The 21,268-nt window shown below is 41.6% G+C and overlaps 1 protein-coding gene across 2 annotated transcripts in view; it reads right to left on the reverse strand.

Moving 5' to 3' along the window:
- Window positions 1-360: 360 nt before the first annotated feature.
- DNAJC13 (DnaJ heat shock protein family (Hsp40) member C13) overlaps window positions 361-21,268 on the reverse strand; it is a 106,805-nt gene continuing 85,897 nt past the window's right edge. For both annotated transcript variants that reach the window (XM_024566184.4, XM_053929387.2), the window contains 11 exons: window positions 19,830-19,929; window positions 18,560-18,634; window positions 18,237-18,349; window positions 14,402-14,571; window positions 14,204-14,246; window positions 13,614-13,787; window positions 11,706-11,885; window positions 11,265-11,405; window positions 9,616-9,759; window positions 7,215-7,314; window positions 361-1,240 (listed from right to left, as the gene is read on the reverse strand). In XM_024566184.4, the coding sequence (XP_024421952.2) occupies window positions 1,134-1,240; window positions 7,215-7,314; window positions 9,616-9,759; window positions 11,265-11,405; window positions 11,706-11,885; window positions 13,614-13,787; window positions 14,204-14,246; window positions 14,402-14,571; window positions 18,237-18,349; window positions 18,560-18,634; window positions 19,830-19,929 (1,347 nt within the window). In that variant the 3' untranslated portion in view covers window positions 361-1,133. The remainder of the gene's footprint in view (window positions 1,241-7,214; window positions 7,315-9,615; window positions 9,760-11,264; window positions 11,406-11,705; window positions 11,886-13,613; window positions 13,788-14,203; window positions 14,247-14,401; window positions 14,572-18,236; window positions 18,350-18,559; window positions 18,635-19,829; window positions 19,930-21,268) is intronic.

The raw sequence follows: 21,268 nt of genomic DNA on the forward strand, positions 1-21,268 counted from the left end.
GAAGCCTGTGATCGCACTAGCAGGCCTGCGTGCCGAGACCTGTGTTATCGGAAATGTCCTCTCGCTCTCTCAATTCGTCATCTCCTAAAAACATTGGAATTAATGTCTCTGTCACACATATTAAAATATTTATTAACAGTCTGACCCATTCCTGAATATTGTCTGGAAAACAAATGAGACGCTGTTTCTGGAAATTCAGATACGGCTAAAATAACGACGGGAGGCAGAAACGCTCATCTATGTCAGCGTGGCTCTCTGTACGAGAAGTGTGAACATGAGGTGAAGTCTGTCTCCTACCACCACTAAATCTTAGAAATAAGTGAGGTAATCAAAGGAGAAAATCAAACTAAAACAAATGTATCTCATTAACAAAGCAGTCAATTCCCTTTATTTTTAAAATTTTATATACACATATGAATGATCTGTATAATGTACATTCAATATAGAAAGCTTTATATATGTGATAATGTATAGAACATTTCACAATTACACTAATCTCTTACATAACATCTTGACATTTGCTTTAAATTTTTTTTGCACAAGCTCCTTTTTCCTTCAATTTGGTATAGCCAGTTACACATACCGATGTGCAGGGCGAACGCTCGGAAGGTTAACGACTGAGGGGAGGGTGCCAGTGAACAGGCACAGGGACCAACCCGAATAGTGTTCGGCTGGGGGAGGAGGACAGCCGCGCAGACTCAGTTCAGGAGAGGAAAAGACCCTTCTCCAGGGACAAGTGACTTAGCCCAATTTCTGTTGACTGCAGTTCGACCCCACAGTCAGGCTAATTAAAAAAAAAAAAAAAAAGACATTATAAAAACTAGGAAGGAAGTTTTGTCTGTTTGATTCACAGTCTTGTAAACAGATACAAAGGAACAAAATGTGCTTACATCCATCAAGAAAAAAAATTCTTGTGTACCCACATAGGTTGATCCACAGAGTGCTTTCTTATAATGTGATGCAATCAGAATTACTGACTTTTTTCCTAAATAAAAATATATTCATAGAAAAAGGAATAACACTGTCATGAAACCAGGAGAAAGGCAGTAAGAGTTTGCTTCAACGTATCAGCTGGAGGAATGTGGACTGGGCACCGACTGGCCTTTCAGCGTTCACTGTCTTTCACGGACGTTTCAAGTCTGAAAGCCAAGGTCGCCTGCCTCGTGGTCTACAGGAGGCGGCAGATTAGACATGACTGACGAGGATGTCCCTGCAGTGAGGTAGCCAGCAACCCCAGGTCCTGCAAGAGAGAAAGAAAAACACATGCCTTCTAGAGAGCAGGGCCACGTGAAAACTCCGACCTTTATAAAAATGTCAGGTCCCCATCAAGTAGCCCATCACAAGAAACTGATCATCTTTTGTAATTATCTAAATGTACAACACTAACAAACAGCTATTTAGTACTATTTTCATGGTTTGCCTTTACTATGTGACAAAGTTAAAAATGATTTCAAAATTTCTGTTGGACAGTAACAATGCTGTGAAAATATGGAAAAAATTTCCCTTCTTACATCTGGGAAGTTCAGTTTTTCAAAAATTCCTGGCCACTGAAAGATAGCTATGTCAAATTAAAAAAAAAAAAAAAAAAAAAAAAGGAACAGGAAAGAAACTCTACACTCGGTCAGCCCATCCGAAAGTCATACTTGATGAAACTCCCAACAAAAACTGTCCATCAAGTTAACCTATTTTCACTTGGTGCAAAGAAATTCTATTGTAACAAGTAACACCAAATGAACACGGTTTGCTACACCGAGGTCTCAGAAAGAAAAGGCAGGCTTGGAACATGTCATAGGTCAAAACAAGAATGCTACAGGAGACGGCATCACGATTTTAGTTTTCTATTTCTTCCTTGATTCTAACCATCTCTATTGCATAAAAATGCTACAATGCCAGCATTTATCGAGATGTGTCCTACGAGCGTACGATGGCTTTAGGTCCTCTAGTTTACCGTACACACCACAGACGTTTGGTTACATCTCCGGGTCGCTGCATGGACTGCACAGAGTACTTGCGAGACACTGCGGCATAACACGCATGCTAAGCCATATTTCACAGCGGAGAGTGTAGGAGACAAGGCAAACAGCTAAGGAACATTGAAGGGCTGGGACCAGAAAAGCAGTGGAAGCGGCATGCATTTAGCAAAATGGTTCTCTACCTGCTTCAGGGAGCTACACAGAAGTTAGCAAGCTGCCTGGCAGAGCGGATCTAAAGTCCGCTCCTGAGGTGAAGGGGGCTGCTGCCAGTTAGAAGGGAAGGAGAGACACCTGAGGGGGAAAAAAGAAAGATAAGCAGCACAGGAAGTTGTGAGGGGGGCACACAGCAGAGCAGTTTGATGAGGGCTGAGGCGTAACAGGGACTGAAGTAGGACGAAAGGGCACCACTCGGATCTTCACCTGTTCACCTCACGAGCACCTGCATCAGGGTGTGACGGGGCTCGTTCGGCCGAGAGAACACTGTGCCCCGCCTGTGGTGCCTCGGCCAGAGACAAGTCAGCCCGCGTGAGCTGAACATGCCACGCGCGCACCCCGGCGCTCGAAACCTTGAACTCATGAAACTTAGAAAAAGAATTTTCCCCCTTTAAGGCCCCGTGAGCCTGCGTCCATCACCCCCTGCCTTCCACCAATGGCTGCTCAGGAAAGAGACCGAGGTCACCGCGCGGGTGGTCGGAGCGACGGCAGCACACTGCTGCTCCCTGTGTCACTCCCCACCACCCTATGGGCGCTGGGGCATCAAGATCACTGGGAACGCGGCGCACGGGTCTCACCGAAGACCGAACCCTCTGGGATAGGACCCCGCGCGCTCCAGATCCGCACAGTTCAGGAGCACTTCTGACGGCGGGCTCAACTTGGCTCACATCGAGCAGACGATGAGAGCAAATCGTGAGTGTTACGTAGGGAAAATGGATGTGGGCTGCGGCTCCAAAACTGCGCAGAGGCACGCGGGCCAACTCAGGGGCGCTGCTGGGTAATTTTAATTTGAGATACACAGACACATCTGTTGGACACCATACAAACAGCGACTTTCAAGGTAAGAGTGTGACATAACTACTTAATAAACTTAACTATTAGGTTTCCTTTTTGTCTAGGGAGAGATGAAAAAAATCACTAAGATAATAAGGAAACTGAAATGAGAACGTTTGGGAACTTCTGGCCTAAAATCTACAATGTGAAATGATGGGTCTCGAAGGATTATCCAGAATATTTTGGCCCTATCACTTGCTTCTTTAGGAGAGACAAACTAATCCCTGGACATTTCTGTAAACGGAGTTGGAGATGCTCTCTCCCTGACCCCCTGGCCTCCTAGAGGACGAGTCTGGTTTCTAGGGGCCGGAAGTTACAGTCTGGTCACTGGGATGGGATAGAGCAGCCGCGTTCTCCGGAGAAAGGTAGGAGGAAAGAGTAAGGGTTGCCAGAAATGCAACATGTGGCGATAGTGTGCAAAGGCCGTCAGACTTAAAAAGTGAGAAAAGATGAAAAAGTAACAAAAAATTCCACAAAACGGAACTGGCTGCCATGATGGAGTCGTGGAAGGAACATGAGCTTCGGTGAAAATGAACACAGGATTCTCAGGGGGGAAAGAGAGAAAGGAAGCTTTGCCTCAGCGGCCAATGTTCTATGGTAAACGGACACTGACCTCAGGGAATCTTTCCTAACACGGCTCACTCTCCTACCAGCTCTAACATCCTGTCTTGGACAGGAGTGAAATCAAAAACAAAAATTAATAAAAACCAACTCTGCAAAGAACTAAAGGACTGGTTTGAGGAGAGGTCCACGAATTGTACCCATTCTCCCTTTAATGACCTTAGGAAGCCCACTTAACATTCCATGTGCCTCTAAGTAAGTGTGTGCAAGTAAGTTTTCTCATCTCCAATTCTAGCTCCTAAAGGCATCTTCACTGTGTCCTGCTTCTCTTCCTCTCCCTGTTGTTCCTTCACCTACTGATTTTCTAGATGCTGTAAATTTGAGAATTGTCACTCACTGCTGAAATTATTGTTATAGGGCCTTGAACTTGTTTGTACCAAGCTCTTCTAGAACGTGATAAATGGCTAAGTAACCCAGGGCCCTGGATAATGAGCAACCATGGCTTCTCTGCATCACGGGTGAAATACTGCTGAGGCCTTTCCAGGTGGGCACTGATCAGAAAACAAAACTGTACTCCGGGCCACAGAGCCAGCCGCACCTGAGGAGTCTCGTCCCAATTCACCAACACCGAGTAACCTGCCAAGGTAGTTTTTACATTTTTACTCCAAATCCTCAACATGTGACTGAATGACATTTGCTCAGCAGCCAGGAAGAGGAAAATCATTAAATGTATCTTTGTTCATTCTCACCTTATTTCAAAATAATGATTAACTTTCCTTTATTTTCCCCATCTCCTAAGCAAATGCCCATACCTGTCTAACTCCCCCAAAGGCACCAGAAGGAAGGGCTGGTGATGTGTGTTCTCACAGCACCTTATTTCATTTGCACATTGATCAGAGAGGGGCTGGGTACAATCCGAATCTTCTCAGGGTTGGGGGGTGGGGGGCATTTAGAATTACAATTCAGCATAAACATGGTCTATATTCCATGGGGATCCCATCACATAATGGGATTTCACCATCATTAGTGCTTGCCCCTTTTATCAAACTCATGTCACACCATACACCGATGCAACCCCCCACCACACTGGCAACCCAAGCAGTAAGCACACATCAGTTCAATCGGCAGGACTTGAACTTTTCAGATTTAGTCCTCCCAAAAGGAAAGACCAGACAGAGCTCAAGCGAAGATCTTCTCAACTAACATCTCAAGAACGCAACATCCCAGAATGACGACGCGCTAGGAACCGGACAGTACTGGGGCCAGTAAGGTTGCAGCTGCTCCAGGCTGCCCCACGTTGGCACACCCGCGGGCTTCAGCAGTGGCCTTCAGAATGGTCACAATCACGCGAGACCCTTTCCAGGCTGAGATTTATACCATCTTGACCGGCTTGGTGTGAAACCTGAGCAGTGAGCCAGCCCGAGGACGTGAAGAAATTCGTGAGCAGCAGCCTTTCTTTTCCCCAACCCTCTGCCACCCCTACACCTCACCGCAGCTGCTGCTCACACCGCATTTCGGAAGCCACCCCAGGGACCCAAGTAAAACGAAAGGCACAGGCAGGAACCCCGACTCACTCTTCTTTTTCTCTAGTGACTTATTAGGGAGTTTGGACAAGGGTGAGGACCAAAATGGGTCTCTGAAGATAAGTCCCTGTGTCTTCTGTATTCTAACCACAGATCTTGGGGCCCACAGCCTTCAGCACGTCAAAGACCCCTCCTCGCAGTCTTTTACCCCACCAAGTCAAGGAATGTTGGCTATAATGGGGAACAAAAAGAATCAGAAGAGGCCTGCCTGCAGGGAAGCTTATCATCGACACCCTACTCTTTTTTAGAGCTGAATTTTAAACAAGCTTAGGCTTAGCCAGAATAAAGTAGATTTTCTAATCATAACTGTTATTTCTGATTAGACATTTCTCCACAGTTTTTACATGTTCAAGATAAACAATTTAATACAGCCACGCTCCAAATCTTAATACAAAGTAATGAGTGTAATGCCACAAGAATGAGGTATTATGTAAACATTTGGAAAAAGAGTCTAAAGAGGTAGTTTTTAGTGTGCCTGTAAGAACATTTTCCTAATTAGAAGCTATGGCTCTACACCAAATTTTAAAGAAATATGGAATAGACTAAGACCATATTCCAGGTCCTTCTCGCCACAGGAATCACAGGACAGGGGTGGGAGAGTTAGAGGGGAAACCTGTAGCATTCCGCTCTTAATGTACACATGCCACCTGCAGCCAAAGCACCACGTTTCCACAGTTTAGGGCTCTGCTAAGAAATTCTAGCGGATTAATATTAAGGTGGTCACAAGTGGGGTCAAAAGCTGTTACCACAACCTAATCTAAAATAAAAACCAAGCAAAACTTTCCCCAAAGTCCTTATTTTTGAATATTCAAGATTTAGTCAGGACCTGATTGAGGAAGGGGCGGGGGTGGGGCTGGGTGGAGGTGGGCAAAGGAGAAAGAGTGGGGACAACTGTCTAGTCTTCACGACGTATAAACATCTATACTAACAATCAGGATAATTAAAATAATTACACTGGTGTGAGACACAGTAGGTAATACTTTTTCTCTCTCAATTTACCTACATCATCTCTGGTTAGAGGAGGATTTCAGGGCTGACATTTTTTTATATATAGTGCTGAGCCTCGAGCAACAGGGGGTTAGGGGCATCCACCTCCCATGCAGTTTAAAGTCGAAGTATAACTACACTTAGCCCCCTTCATACATGGATTCCCAACCTTGAGGTTGACCCTTGAACAACATGGGTTTGAACTTCACGGGCCAACTGGAAAACAATCCACATATAAATAGATCTGCACAGATCAAACCCACACTGTTCACGAGGCAACTACTACAATTTCAGGCAGACAGTGAGAACCACCTCCTAGTCTTAGGGTTAATTTCAACTGAAAACCTTTACACCAAAGACCATATATACTTCATTTATACCCAAGACTCTCTTTCATTTTCAGCACATGGCAACAGAATGCTAAGACTTTTCTTTTTAAACAGAAGCCAATATGAAAATGAGCATTTTAAAATTATTTTGTATTTAAGTGTGTCAAATGAACAAATGTCCTGAGCTCCGAAACTATATTACCTTTTGACCCCTAAGAGGTAAAGCATCCTTTCCTTTACGGTACCCACATATTTCCTCCCATGAGAGGATTATCCAGAAATATTTAGTGAAAGGACAGATTAATCACTGGAAACTTAGAAGAAAAATAGTTCACATATGAATATACATATTTGGAAACAATCTGTTATTTTGACAGAAATGGAATGATGCTACCATGTTTCTGAGACTATTATTTCTGATTAGATATTTCTCTAGTTTTTACACATTCAAGATAAACAATTTAATAAAGCCATGCTCCAAATATAACCTATGACGCTACCAATTAATTCAGTTAAACCTGAGCAGAGTTCACGTTTCAGCACATATTCAACACAACCGCAGGTCACATGCTGTCCAGGACTAAACCCAGAGGTCGCCTGCATGCCCACAGCACCTCCAGGACAGGCAGCACCTTAGGAAAACCCTCTAAACGCTCTCTTAGTCTAGTCAGGACAAAAGGAGGGTGTGGGTGGCTTCTGCCATGTCTTAAGGTAACCAATTAGGTGTGATTTACCTGTGAGGTATCCTGCTGTTTGTGAGTCAGAAATAAACAAATCATGTTTCTGATCTTTGAAGGCACTCCAGACTGAAGAACGAGACAGGATTTCATTCACCTAGGGAAGTAAAGCAAACTCTTGAAACATAAATAAATAAAGAACTGGATAAGGAGAAAAAGCAAACTTCCAAGACAGAAGGAAGATGGCCAGCTGAGGAAGGTCCACAAATGGACTAAAAAACCTCGCACTCCTCAAATCCTCTATACCAGGTACAGCTCATTACACTAAGCCAGAAGAAGCCCCTCAGCCAGTCATCCCTCTAAACTTGGACTCTATTATTTTGCACCGGCATTTACTGACTCGTGTGTGATTTGGGCAGGAGGTTTTCTCGTTACAGTAACAACCAGATGACAGTGTGCTATGGGCTCCTGCGACTCCTAAGGACGGGGTATGGGGAGAAGATGCTGAGAACTCAAGCTAAAACTTACAGCTGTCTTTCAAATTACAGATTATGAGTTGTTAGAAGTTTATGAGATCAATTAAGACAATTATGATCAAAACACTTCAGAAAATAAAATAGGTTAATATAGAACGCATCAGAGTATCACATGTAAAATGGACAGTGCTGTGATTATTAACACACACACACACACACACACAATTATAAATAACATTGTATGTCTCCTGAACTAAAATGAAAGACATATTTCTTTCTGTGTACATAGATTTTTAAAAGTTTAGGAAATTCCAACTCAGAGATTATCTTTTGCATGTCCATGTTCAGATCAAATATGTGTCGTGCACTTTGCACAGGCCACACACACCGCACACAGGATGAGGAAGACAGTCTGTCTCTGAAACGCTTACAGCCTAGTAGGAGAGACGGCGCCACATAATTTAACGGTAAGCGTTAAAGGAGAGAGGTACACAGGGGCCGTGTGAGTCCAAGAGACTCCTTGTCCCAACCTCGGAGAGAAGCAACAGTGCGAGTGATTGGTTGGGAAGGTAGTGGAGGAGTTGCTGTTTCAGAAACTATCATATTTCTTTTCTCTCTGGGAGTGGAAGGTGGGTGTCAGGGTTCCTGTGCTAGTTCCTTCAACAGCAGTTCTGCGACAGGTCAAGGGGAAGACAACTGCACGCACACTGTACACAGGAGTGGCTTTGCTTGGCGTTCAGAACACCCAAAGGCAACACCTCCCAAACACGTTACATAAACCTAAGTTAATTACTGTGGCAACACATGGTGTCTCTCTTCTTGAAGGTCACCTTAAATTGTTCGACGATAACACTGACATAATGGACAACGGCATAAATACATTTATTTAGTTGGAACACACAAACACAGTGAGTGGATTCACTAAAGGAAAGCTTTAAGTCAATTTAAACCTACAAAAGAACACTGGTAGGGAGAAATACCCAAATGCCCACCAGCAGAGGCGTGGAGAAAGGATGGGTGGCACATGCGCACAGTGGGCTATTATTCGACCTCAGAAAGGCAGGCCCCGATACACACTGCAATACGGACGGGCCTCGAGAACATACTAAGTGACAGGGGCCAGCCACGAAAGGTCACACAAATTCCATTTGCATGAAATATTTGGAAGAGAAGTCATAGAAAACAGAGTGGTGGCTTCCAGAGGCTGAGGGGAGAGAGAGGTGGCAAGTCACCACTTAATAGGCACAGAGTTGCCTTTTGAGAACTAGATATGGTGGTAGCTACGCAACACTGCTTATGTACTACATACCAATTAACTGTCCACTTTAAAATGATTATTTTCATGTTACTTAAATTTCACCTCCATTAAAGAAAAAAAGGAGAGAGAGAGTAGATAGGGCTATTCAGTTAACAGTGAGAAATTTCTCAGAAGCAACATAATAAAACCAAAAAGGAAAACTAAGTTAACAGAACTGACTTGAAATCAGCACAAGCATGCAGCTGAAACGCATTAATACATATCTATGTGACAAAAAAGGAAACCAACACTTTGTAAGTGCTATACAGAAAGGAGATGAACTAAAACGCTCTGTATCTACTACACGGCATGATGGGATGTTTCACGGCTATGCTCATCACCACCCAACAGTAACTCCTAGAACGGAAAGGTAAACCGAATCAGCACTAAACACTCAATGTTCTTCAATGCTGAAGAACTTCAGCGTTTTCTTCCTGAAATGCCTAACATGCTATCACTACACGGAAAAGAACCTTCCTGGGTGACTACCTGAGCATATGGTTTGCGTCTTTTCACTGGTTATGAGGCAGCTATGCTAGTCCATCCTTGGTCTTGTGATGGGCTCCAGTTACAGCCCAGAACCACACCTGTAAGTGGAACCTGAGCAGAGGTGCATGTATCACCCTTGGCCAAGACCCTTGGCTTTAAGAACGCCTTGTTGTATTGGCAGGTCTGTGCGACTCACCTGTTCCCCATGCTGCAGGCTTCGAGTCATTGCCTTGAGAGCTTTAACAATCTGAGCCTTAGTGGCTGCTGGGCTGTCCAGATTTTCGAGGCCAATGCCTTCAAGTAATTTTAAGAGGTACGGGACCAAATCTGCTTTCAGGGCCTGGAAGACAGTATTACATACACACACATGCTGAAAAATAACTGCAAACCATCACTGAAGAAATAATTTCGCTCCCAGCACCATACCTGGAAGAGGACAAGCTGCTTTACTGTAACGTCAGGTGAAGATTTTTTAGTGTCTTAACAATAATGGCATTCTCATCAGTGATTTTAACCCCTGCCGTCAGTTATTCTAAATGCTACCCAATGGCTACTCTTTTTAATCTTCCCAACACCTAACGACACAGGCACCACTATTACCAGTGATGGACAAAACACTGCATGGAGGGGGAAACACACTGGGAGTCGCAGGTAAGGCAGTGATCAGGTAGAGATCTGCAAAGGGCAGAAGTCGAGCTTTCAGCCGCTACACTGGGCTGCCTACTCTGACGACACTGCACTAATGGACAACAATATTTGAAGTACCTTTATATCTTTTTCACATTTTCTTAAAACATCAACTTTTGCATTTACCATTTCCTCCCAGCCTAATAAAAGCTAGATAATCCTGGAGGACTCACAGTTTTCAATGCCCACTCAAACTCAAAGGGAAGCGGTGGAAGTAACATTTAGTGAGTGTACCTTTTTACCAATATTTTTCTCCTAACGAGGCTGTGAAGTAAGCATAACTTTTATTTTATAGATGAGGAGTCCTAAGGTTCAGTATCATGCCTGAGGTCACAGAGCCATCAAGTGGTAGAACTAGCTCATGTTCTTTCCAATACAACCACCCCCCAGAGCCAGTTGTAACTGTGAGCCTCAGAACATCCAGTTAACTCCATGAGGTGTATGCAATACTTCTGACCTGCCTAAGCCGGGGGGGGGGGGGGGGGGGGGGGGGGGGGGAGGAGATCCAAGAGGAAAAGGAGCTGGGAGAAGAGGAGGGCCACATAAAAAAGACACGGGGCCTTGCATCCAGGCTAAGGTTGTCAGATGTCACCTGGTCATGTGGCAGGTAATGAGAAACCTTTAAAGGGGTTTTAAGATAAATATAACTGAAGAATTATATTTTAGAAAGACCAGCCATTATGGTTTTTAATTTATTGTATGTTTTTTGTTCTTTCAGTGTCTGTTTACATTGGTACCCACCAAGCCTTACTTTTATCAGGTGAGTAGTCTCTTTGAAAAGGACAAACAAAATCTTGGCATGTTTCTTAAATATGACTTAAGAAACAAAGGAATGAATAAAAAGAACGAATCTTTCCAAAGAGGATGGAGCAAATTTTACAAAATAAGCCAAGGGTAAATGCTTATAGACAACCAAAATTCTACATTTAAACATGGGTAAGACTTCTGGCAACCGGGCCACCTTTCTCTGTGGGCACATACACACGTGTGCCTGGGTGTGGGCACATGTACATAATCTATAGTCACGCATGCACGACTCCCAAGCTACCTCTCTGCTCAACCTCAGCAAGGGAAACCAGACAGTGCTATATCAGTAAAAACCGATTTTTCTGGTATGTTTGCTTTCCTAAAAGACTGTTGAATCTGGAAGTCACTTACTTGTGCTACTAATTCACCCTGCTCCTTCTGAAACATTCGATTGATTGCTTCACAGGCTAAACCAACAACATCTGGTCGCTTTTTCATGCCATTCATCAGTGGGCCAATGGTCTCCAAAGATGCCATGGCTCGAACACAGAGCTAAAGGCCCAAAAAGAGAAGGTTACTTGCAGAATGACAGTATTTTATATGCACAGTAAATTTCATAATAAAATATATGGAAAACCTACATTCAGTTTACGTTAATAATGAATTGAATCAAACTCAGTCTTCTATCAACTACACCATTAAACTGGTTTAAGAACTGCTACAGTACTGTGTAGTTCACGTGCAGAACAGCACACAGCAGGGCGGGGACTCCCACCGCAACGTGCATTAGCCAGGAAGAGGGAGCGCAGATAAATTCTAGAACTGTAATCTACTAAATGGACTCATCAATACCTCGTTTTCAGACAGGGCGTGGATAACCCGAATGGCACTCTTAGGAATGGCATTGTTCCTATGACTCATCGCCTGGATGACTTTGGGAAGATGGCCCAACGGTGGGACTTGATCTGCCAGCTGAGGCTGAGCATTGAAGAGACATACTGTAGCCGTCGTCAAAGTTTCCAGGGTTTCTCCCTGAAGGGTATAAAACAGACCAACTATGAAATACTGATACAGCCCTAAACATCCTTGGCAATTATTTGGTGTTTAAAACTAGGGATCCACAAATTTCACGCACTGCTACTTGAAAATTGATTCACAAATCCTGTGAGAACAAACTTCCCCATCTTGATACAAGGCGTAAGTTTAAAGGAGTTTAAGATCTTAATCTGGGCAAGGTCACAGTTCATTTCTATTGCAGGTTTAAGAGACCCTCCCCTACAAAACAGTACCAGAAATTTTTAGATAATTTCATAGAAATGTCAGTGTCAGAGAACTTCAATAATTCACGAGAATGCAGAACTAGTGTTTTCCCCGCTCTATTAAAAATCCTACTAGTTAACATGTCTGGTTGCCAAAATGCACTTTCTCCTGTGCATGATGAATAACAAAGACCTGTAACATACCACTATATGCAGACATATTCGTAACAAAATACACTGCAAATGAACATGGAAATTGGGATGTGCCCCAAAAGAAAAGTGACATAGGAGAAAGGTTTTCCCTTTCCAGGTTTCTACTTTAAAGATTCCATTATTTAAACAAGCCATATGTAGTAAAATCCCAGTAGAGAAAATGTGACTATGGAAATAGAAATATGTAAATATTTCTATACTAATATATTTCTAAAGTTTTGCTAAGCTAATAATAGTAACTAATAATTTCTAAGTACTCAACACATGCTAGACATTATGCAAAGTACTCCACATACATCAAAACCCATTAAACCTCTGCCTTAGGGGAAGGTGCTGGATCACTCAAAAACGAGGCGGGTGAGGCCGAGTCATGAGACATCACCCAAGGTCACAGAGCTCAGTCAGTGACGGCGTAAACTGAGGTTCAGGAGCACCCAACAAGACAGTTTGGACTCTTAAGAACCTCTTTTTTTTTTTTTTTTTTTAAGGATTTCTACTTTTTTTTTTTTTAATTTTTATTGTTATTCAATTACAGTTGTATGCCTTTTCTCCCCATCCCTCCACCCCACCCCAGCCGAACCCACCTCCCTCCCCCACCTCCACCCTCCCCCTTGGTTTTGTCCATGTGTCCTTTATAGTAGTTCCTGTAATCCCCTCTTCCCACTGTCACCCCTTTCTACAGCCAGCTTGTTTAATTCAACAACGATCATGGATGTACTCAATTATTTTCAATCTAAAGATTCAAATTACAGAACCTTATATATTATCAGGGTTTCTAACTCACCAAACCAAGACCAAGGCTACCTTCTCACTCACTCCTACTTTCCAAGTAGCTTTGGCTTCGAGCACGGGCTCAGAGTTCACCCATGCAGCTCCTGCTCTCCTGCCAGTTTCTATAACCTGGGTCATCCCTGCCATATATACAAAGCTGAGGAAAGAACACGGCCTAGCAGAACACACTTCCATTTAGGCTTCTACACTGAACATTTAGGTTTCTCCTTAAAATTATACAGCTACTGGAAATGGGTGGCAGAAACCTTTCTGAACTTCTACAGCTGTCAGAGATAGCATCTTCTGAGTATAGACACCTATAACTGTGATTCAGAAAAAACCATTTTACTAAGGAGTTTCACTTTTGAGCATTCCAAAAAAACAGATGGGCATATCTGAATCTGAATGTGGCTGCTGTATTGACAGAGGCAGCCAATTCTTAATGCACAGTGAGGATGGTGGTGTAACAGAAACCCTATCAGTGTATTTAGCAAACTATTTGATGGCTGAAGCTTACATGAGGATTGTTCTTCTCGAGGAGATCAGTTAATTTTTCTAGTAGTGCAATAAGAAATTCTCTAGGTTTTCTTAGAACCCAGGCTGGTTGTGCAATAAAAATTCTCAAGAAAACGCCTCCAACAGCAAGTTCACCCTCTGCTTCTCCAAACACCACAGTAAAATCTTCGGGCAGCTGTAAACAGAGAAAGAACCACAGTCAAGTCACTCAGTCATCATTTCTTGTACATTAAACAATAAATGCAAACTCTATTAAAGACGTGATTATGAAATTAAGCAGTCCTTAGTCATTCGTATAATCAAATCATAATTACAAGTTTTATTGGATCAAAATTCAGAAAAGTTGTTTTGATTACTTAATTTAAAAGTAAGTATTATTCCTAGTTTTATGTTTAAAAGCTTATTTTCCTGTCTGTGGCATACCACCCTGAACGTACCCTATCCCATCTAAAAGCTTATTTTCCAGAGGAAGCTCTAAATGTCTTAGTAACAAAGTATCTAAGAGGTTGGCATTAAACTGACTCAGCAGGAATTTTTTCAAATATAGAGTAAAACGATTAAGTTCCTTTCTCTGAATAAAAGTATATTTACCTTCCAGCTTACATCAGGGTTGTCTTGCTGATTTTTAAAGTGCCTTGGGGGAAAGAAGGAGGGATATCAAACTTCAGTCACAATACACTTTTATTAGCCTTTAGAGTAAATCTTAGAGAACTGACAAAGTGGCAAACGTTTGCCCTTCCCGATGACTTTACCTGAAGGCCCTACGTCACTACATGCATCTTTACTTACTCTAGCATCATTTCTCTAACTGTTGTGGACACTTTATCTCTGGAGCTATCATTCCAAATTAACTCAGGGTTTTCATGGGTTCCTTCGAAAATATGGACAGCAGCTTCAGGGTTGTCTCTCATGGCATCCATGAAAACACTTGGCAGAAATTTCATTAATGTAAGTCGAACCTATTTAAGGAGGTTTGAGAAAAAAAACTATTGGAAACACTCAACATTTGGTTTGTTTTACATTTCTTTAAGATATAATATTGCTGTAGTTGTGTTATGGCTGACAGCAGCCACTATGACCCAAAAGTCCTGGAGTGGGACAAGAGATAAACCTTGGTTTATGCAAAGGTAACTTGAACAAGCCTCACTATGATCTGCTCCTACTTACCTATCTAGTTTCATTTCCATCCTCTGCCACAAATTTAAGAAACTTTGAGAAGTTCAGTATCACTGGTGTGTCAAGTTTCTAGACCCACTCTTCGGGATCATGCTTTGCACATGCTGTTCCCTCTTCCCAGAACACGTTTAGCTGGCCTGGCCTTCCCAACTCTACCCCACGCTCCCCACCCTCAAAAACAAATTTTTCTCATGCTTTGCATCCTACAAGTATTTTTAGTGCACTTATTTTGCTGAACCATGTTTTATATTGTACTGTAACTTTTTCCAAAAAGGATTTAAAAAGCAGCTTTTAAAAAAATACACCCAACACACACACACACAGTAACTGCAAACTAGTGTGAGGCATTAAGTACAAAGACAAAATGAAAGATGGGAAGGCAGGTTTTTCCCTCAAGTCTTCACACGGTTCTCTCTCCTTTGTGTCTTTCAAGTCTGCTCAAACCTCACCTTATGGGAAACTCCCCTGGCCCAGGTGTCCTGCTCATTGCCTGTATCCAACAGCCCCTGGCACGCAGCAAATACTCAAAAACTCACTTGAATAAATGAGACTAATACGAAATCAGGACACAAAGGAAACATTAAAAGTTCTGTAAAACTGCTGGTGAGAGACTACAAATTTAACCCCGCACTTCCTCGCAGCCAATGAACTAAAAGAAACAGCATCAGTTACATGACAGACAGCACCCATAAAATAGGGAGTATGTCACTTTTCTTGGTCGTGACAGAATTCAAATAGGAAGTGATAACTCAATGGTTTGTTTACTATTAGTTGTCTAAGTAAAAAAAAAAAAATTACATAAGACAAATCCTTTGATCATAAGCCTTCAGAGTTATGCCCAGGTTATCCAGCTATTCTAAAACAAGCATTGCAAACCAAGGCCAAACCTGGCCTGCCACCTAATTTTGTTTATAAACTTTTATTAGAGCCCTGGCTGGTGCAGCTCAGTTGGTTGGAACGTTGTCCCGTAACCAAAAGTTTGGGGGTTTGATCCCCAGTTCAGGCGCATACTAGAGGCAACCAATCAATGCTTCTCTCCCTTCCTTCCTCTCTCTTTGAAGAAAAGCAGTGAAAAAAAATGTCTTTGGGTGAGGATAAAAAATAAAAAGCAAAGTGCTTGTTTAAAAAAAGTTTTATCAGAACACAACCATACCCATCCGTACAGTTACTGTCTATGGCTGCTTTCCTGTTAATGGCAGAGTTGAGTATTTGCAGCGATCACATGACCCACAAAGGATACTTTTCACTATATGTCTTACTGTATGTCCCTTTACAGAAGAAGTTCACCAGTCTCACCACTACCTCACATCATGTGCAAGAATTCACTCAAATGGGTTTAAGACAAAAATGCAAGAGCCAAAACTATAAAATTCTTAGGGGAAAACATAGGCATGGATTTTTGTAACCATGGATTAGGAAATGGTTTCTTAGATATGACATCAAAAGCACAAGTTGCAAGAACAACAAAAAGATAGTCTGGACTTCAAAAGACACCATAAAGAAAATGGAAAGACATCCACGGAATGGGAAAAAATATTTGCAAATCACATTATCTGGAAAGGGACTGGTATCTAGACTACATGAAAACCACTTACAACTCAATACAAAAAGACAAATAGCTCAATTAAAAAATGAGCCAAAACTGTAAACAGATACTTGTTTAAGAAGATGTGCATATGGACAATAGACAGGTAAGAAGATACTCACTGGCCACCAGGGAAATGCAAATCAAAACCAAGAGATACCCCCTCACACTCACTAGGATGGCCAGAATCAAAAAAGGCATATCATAACAAGTGCCAGAGAAGATGTGGAGAAATTAGAACTCTCGCAATGCTGGTGGGAATGTAACATGGCACAGTCACTTTGAGAAACAGTCTGACAATTCCTTGAAAGGTTAAACTAATATTACCGTATGAGTCAGAAATTTCACTCCAAGAATAAAAATACATATCCACACAAAAACTTGTCGGCGTATGCTCACAGAAGCATTATTCAGAGCACCTAAAAAGCGGACACAATCCACGTGCTCAGCAACTCGGAACTGGAAATAACAGTGTGGTGTATCTATACAATGGAATATTATTTGGCAATAAGAAGGAATGCAGTATAGATACTTGCTGCAACACGGATGAACCTTGAAAACATCCTAAGTGACAGAAACCAATCACAAAAGACCACATATTGTATGATTCCATTTGCATGAAATGCTTAGAATAGGCAAATCTATGGAGACAGAAAGTAGGTTAGTGGTTACCAAGTCCTGGGAAGAGGGGACAAGGGGAGTGACTGCTAAAGGGAGTTTTTTCCACCCTGGGTGGATGAAAATGGTCTGAAATTGATTGTTGCTGCCCAATCTATAAGTATAATAAAATCACTGAATTACATGCTTTACCTGTGAGAACTGTGTGGTATATCAATTATATCTTAATAAAGCTGTCACCAATAATGGAAAAGAGTTTACTAACCCCAGTTCTAGAATCTCTTGATGCAAATCAGTTTTTCAACTAAGGAGCTGACACTTGTATTTTGCTGTACAGAAAATTTAAATATAAATATATTCACCTCGAAAAAATTTGTTCCTCATGTATTTCTAAAGTAAAAAAATTACTGAAGAGCTCCAAGTCAACAGCAGTATATCTTTATTTAAGTACCTAAAACATTATTTAAAATATGTAACAAATATTATAATTATATACTACCCAACTCTAGCTTTAAGACAACTCTGTGTTAAATATCAGTATTCATGCTTTCACGGACTCTTTCTATAGGCATCCAAATGTAATCTCCCTCATCTCATCAACTTTATTAACTTTATTAACAACAGACTATTAACTTTATTATGCAGTGATCATAATAACTTTATTCCCAGGATACAAGTGTTTCAGGTCTTGGGACAGATTCTCAATACCTAGACTGTGAGATCAGGTAAGATAAAAATAACTGAGTCTTGTTTTACTGATGTCCAATCAGGCTCTGGAAGCGGGGGCTCAGGAGCCTTAATCGCATGGTGCTCCCTCCCAGCTGTCTCTCATCTCCCTCTCACAGATGAGCTTCATGAACACCATTTCCTGTGCGACTGAGTTAATTACAGAACAAGGAGACTTTGACTGCAGCTGTGTCTGGACGGAATTCTCTGCAGAAGTATCCTCTGTCATGACCTACCTATACTTTTGTTCTTTCTTTAAGGGAGATAAGCAATTATCACCACGATCCAAACACTCTCTTAAAACTTCTCAACACCAGTGCAGGCTGCCCCGAGTGCAATTTCTCTCAAACTAATAATATATGGGAACGATCAGGTATGGCTCACCGCTCACCTTTCCCATTATCGTTTCCTTATCCTCACCGAAGCCCTTCTTGGACTTTGGTAAGCTGCATGAAATCAGTATCAGAGTAACAGATCTCTAATAATTAATTTATTTCTAAAAACCTATTTTGTGCTCACCTTTGGACCTATTAGTTTATCTGCTGTCATTTTAGCAAAAAGTTCTGCTGTTTGGGCTCGAACCTGTGGATGTGTTGAATTGCAGAACATATCCAGTAAATAAATCAGAGCCCCTATGAAGGAAAAAGAGAATTACTATTTATACTATACATAAAAATATAACATTTTTAATCAGATTTTATTTTCAACCTTATTTTAACTCAATGCAACTGATTTTTTTTTTTAAACTAAACCTTCCAAAGCATTCTTCTGCTTTACATACTATACAAAGCAGCTCCAACATTACTGAGCATAACTGGATGAGAAAACACTCTGTACATTACCTTTTGCCATTGCTTCTTTGATTATTTTTGTACTTGATGTCAAAGCGTAGAGTGTTTCCAGAACAAGCTGACGACCTACAGAGGAAGAGCCATTCAAGGAATGCATCAACAGTAAGCTTACATTTATTTACTGGCTATCACTTCTGTGCCAGGCACTGAACTAGGTGCTCTAAACAGGGTCTCATACTTAGATCTTCACAATAACCAGCGAGACAGGCATTACCATGGCCCTGTTATGAATCAGAAAGCTGAAGCCCAGTTTAGCCAGTCTGAGGTTTGGCATACAGCGTATGGTATACCTTGGCTTTGTATCGAGGTCTGTCTGAGTCCAAAGTCTACATTCACAATCAATGTGCTGTGCAGTCTTCCTACCTCGTGGCTCACAGCACAAACGAAATCTTCTCATATCCTGCCTGACACCTGAGGACACTCTAATCAGGCAACTCAGATCTTTATCTGGTGCTACTATCTTCCAGAGAGGAGCAGGAAGGAGCGGCTGCAACATACTGTTCCAATCTAAGACTGAACAACATCCTTTTGGACACAGTTTGCGCACCTCCCACTCCTTGTCATCAAAGTGTACTGAGCTACTGGACTGACTCTTCTAGAGCCAAATGGCCATGACAGACGGTTGGCCAAAGAAGTAAAGAGTTGGCACAGAGGGTGGAGGCTGCCAAGGATCAGATTAAGACTAAAAGGACAAAGGCTGATTAGCTGGACTGGGCTAAGTTACCACGCAGGAGAACAATGCTAATAGTACATGCTGTATTAAAAACAAATGAGGTTGATACATTTTTAAAAAATTGATCTCATTTTGGTGGCAGTAGTCTCTATCATTACTCAATCAGTAAAGAACAAATAATGAAGAATTCAACTCTAGGATGAACAAAGGGTAATTTTTATCTTAAGCACTTTTTTCTATCATCCAAGACCAAGTATGCTTTTTAGCAAATCACGGAATATTAGTCAATCCTCAATTACTCATGTATAGTGTAACTCAACAAACTGAAAATCCTCAGTTACTTCACTTTGCTTTTGGACTTCATCTCCAACTTTCAACTTTTGATATGGGAAATGCAAAATAATTATATTAATTTAATGATACAACATAATTAGGAAAACAAATCCAATGTAAAGAATGCCACTTAAAATATTCCCAAACTAAACATGGATAACATTATGTCAGAGGCTTTGCATCATCTAGTAACTGCTCCCCTCTGTGAGCCGGCCATGCTGTGGTTTCTGAAAGTCCACTTGTTAGTATACGTACTTGACGGTAACGAATGTAGAAGAGCCAATAAATTGGACAAAACCATTGATTCGGCAATATTGTTGACACAGTCTTGGTTAGATGTCACTATATTCACAACCTGTAAATTAATCAACAGGATATTAAGAGTTTTGGAAATAATTTCTGACCTAAATCAAGTTAAGTCAAATTAGCCAGACTTAAGTAAAGACTTTACAAAAGTGAGAAAAATATTTGGAGGACAAATTATTTAATTTTTAGAAAAAAGTAATTCTAGAAGATTGGCTTTATTATTTGATCTTTTGAGAAATAACAAAAAATGTTAATGCTCATATCTGTATTATGTACATTAGCTTCCTTTTAATTTTGAGGTAAGATTTAGGTATAATGATCTAGCGAATATCTTAGCAACAATTCACCATCGTGTGGCTTATAAAAGCCTGCAGTCCGACATGTTCCAGAACTGTGGTGTATATGGTAGTATTTCCCGATTACAGTTTGGGGGCTCAGGGGGATGCCAGGAAGACAATGATCCTCACTATGTGGACTGCTTTTAGAGGGAGAACGTAAATGTCTTCAGGGCCCAGAACAACAGGCTGTGTCTATGTTCCCATTCAAAAGATACAGGCATTTCCCCCCAAAATGAGGACCTCTGAGTCTAACTTACAGCACTCATCTAAAGACCAATGTCACTTGAACCATGTAGTCAGCACCTCACAGTAACATATCCTAGATTTAACAGCGTTTATTTAAAATGTTACAGGGTACTTGAAGGCATTAAGTAGACAAGCATGTATTTCAACTAAAAGAACATGTCTGTTAAACTTTTTAACCAATTTAATTTTTATTATTAAAAATCTACTTGAAACAAGAATGCAATCTAAGAACATGTCACACATACCATTCCTAAACCACTCATTAACCCATTACTCCAGGGTTGAATGTGGTGGGTTTTTTTAGTAACAAATTGTGTTACAATGAGCACGATCTTCTGAAAATTTATCCTGGGGGCTCACTCTGGGTTGCCTGGACAATGGACAATGGACAAGCCCCCTGTGACCAGAGACTTCCTGCTTCTGCCAGAGGAAAAGGCTCAACCCAAAGAGCTTCCCAGGAAACCAGTGGTCCCCTTCTCCTGAAGGAGAGACATCTAACTTCTCTTGGACCCCTAGGCCTACAGGTTTTAGGAATCTGGCTTTCCTGGACAGCTCCTGCAAACAGTGTAACACCCCAGCTGTCTACCTGTACCTTCACTGCAAAAGTTGCTTTTGTACTTGACCCATAAGAAGGGAGAGCAACTGGGGCGAGGGCGTAGGGTGTTTCCTCTGGAACACAAACCCAGTGTGTAACCAGCAGAGTTCCCTGGTCTCAAACGTCCCTCCGTGGGAACATGGAGAAATTAGAGGAACCCTTTCTTGTTGATCTGTGGCTTCCAAGCACAGTCCATTTCTTAACTCACA

The sequence above is a fragment of the Desmodus rotundus genome, chromosome 8 (assembly GCF_022682495.2).
Source record: "Desmodus rotundus isolate HL8 chromosome 8, HLdesRot8A.1, whole genome shotgun sequence".
Lineage (NCBI taxonomy): Eukaryota > Metazoa > Chordata > Mammalia > Chiroptera > Phyllostomidae > Desmodus > Desmodus rotundus.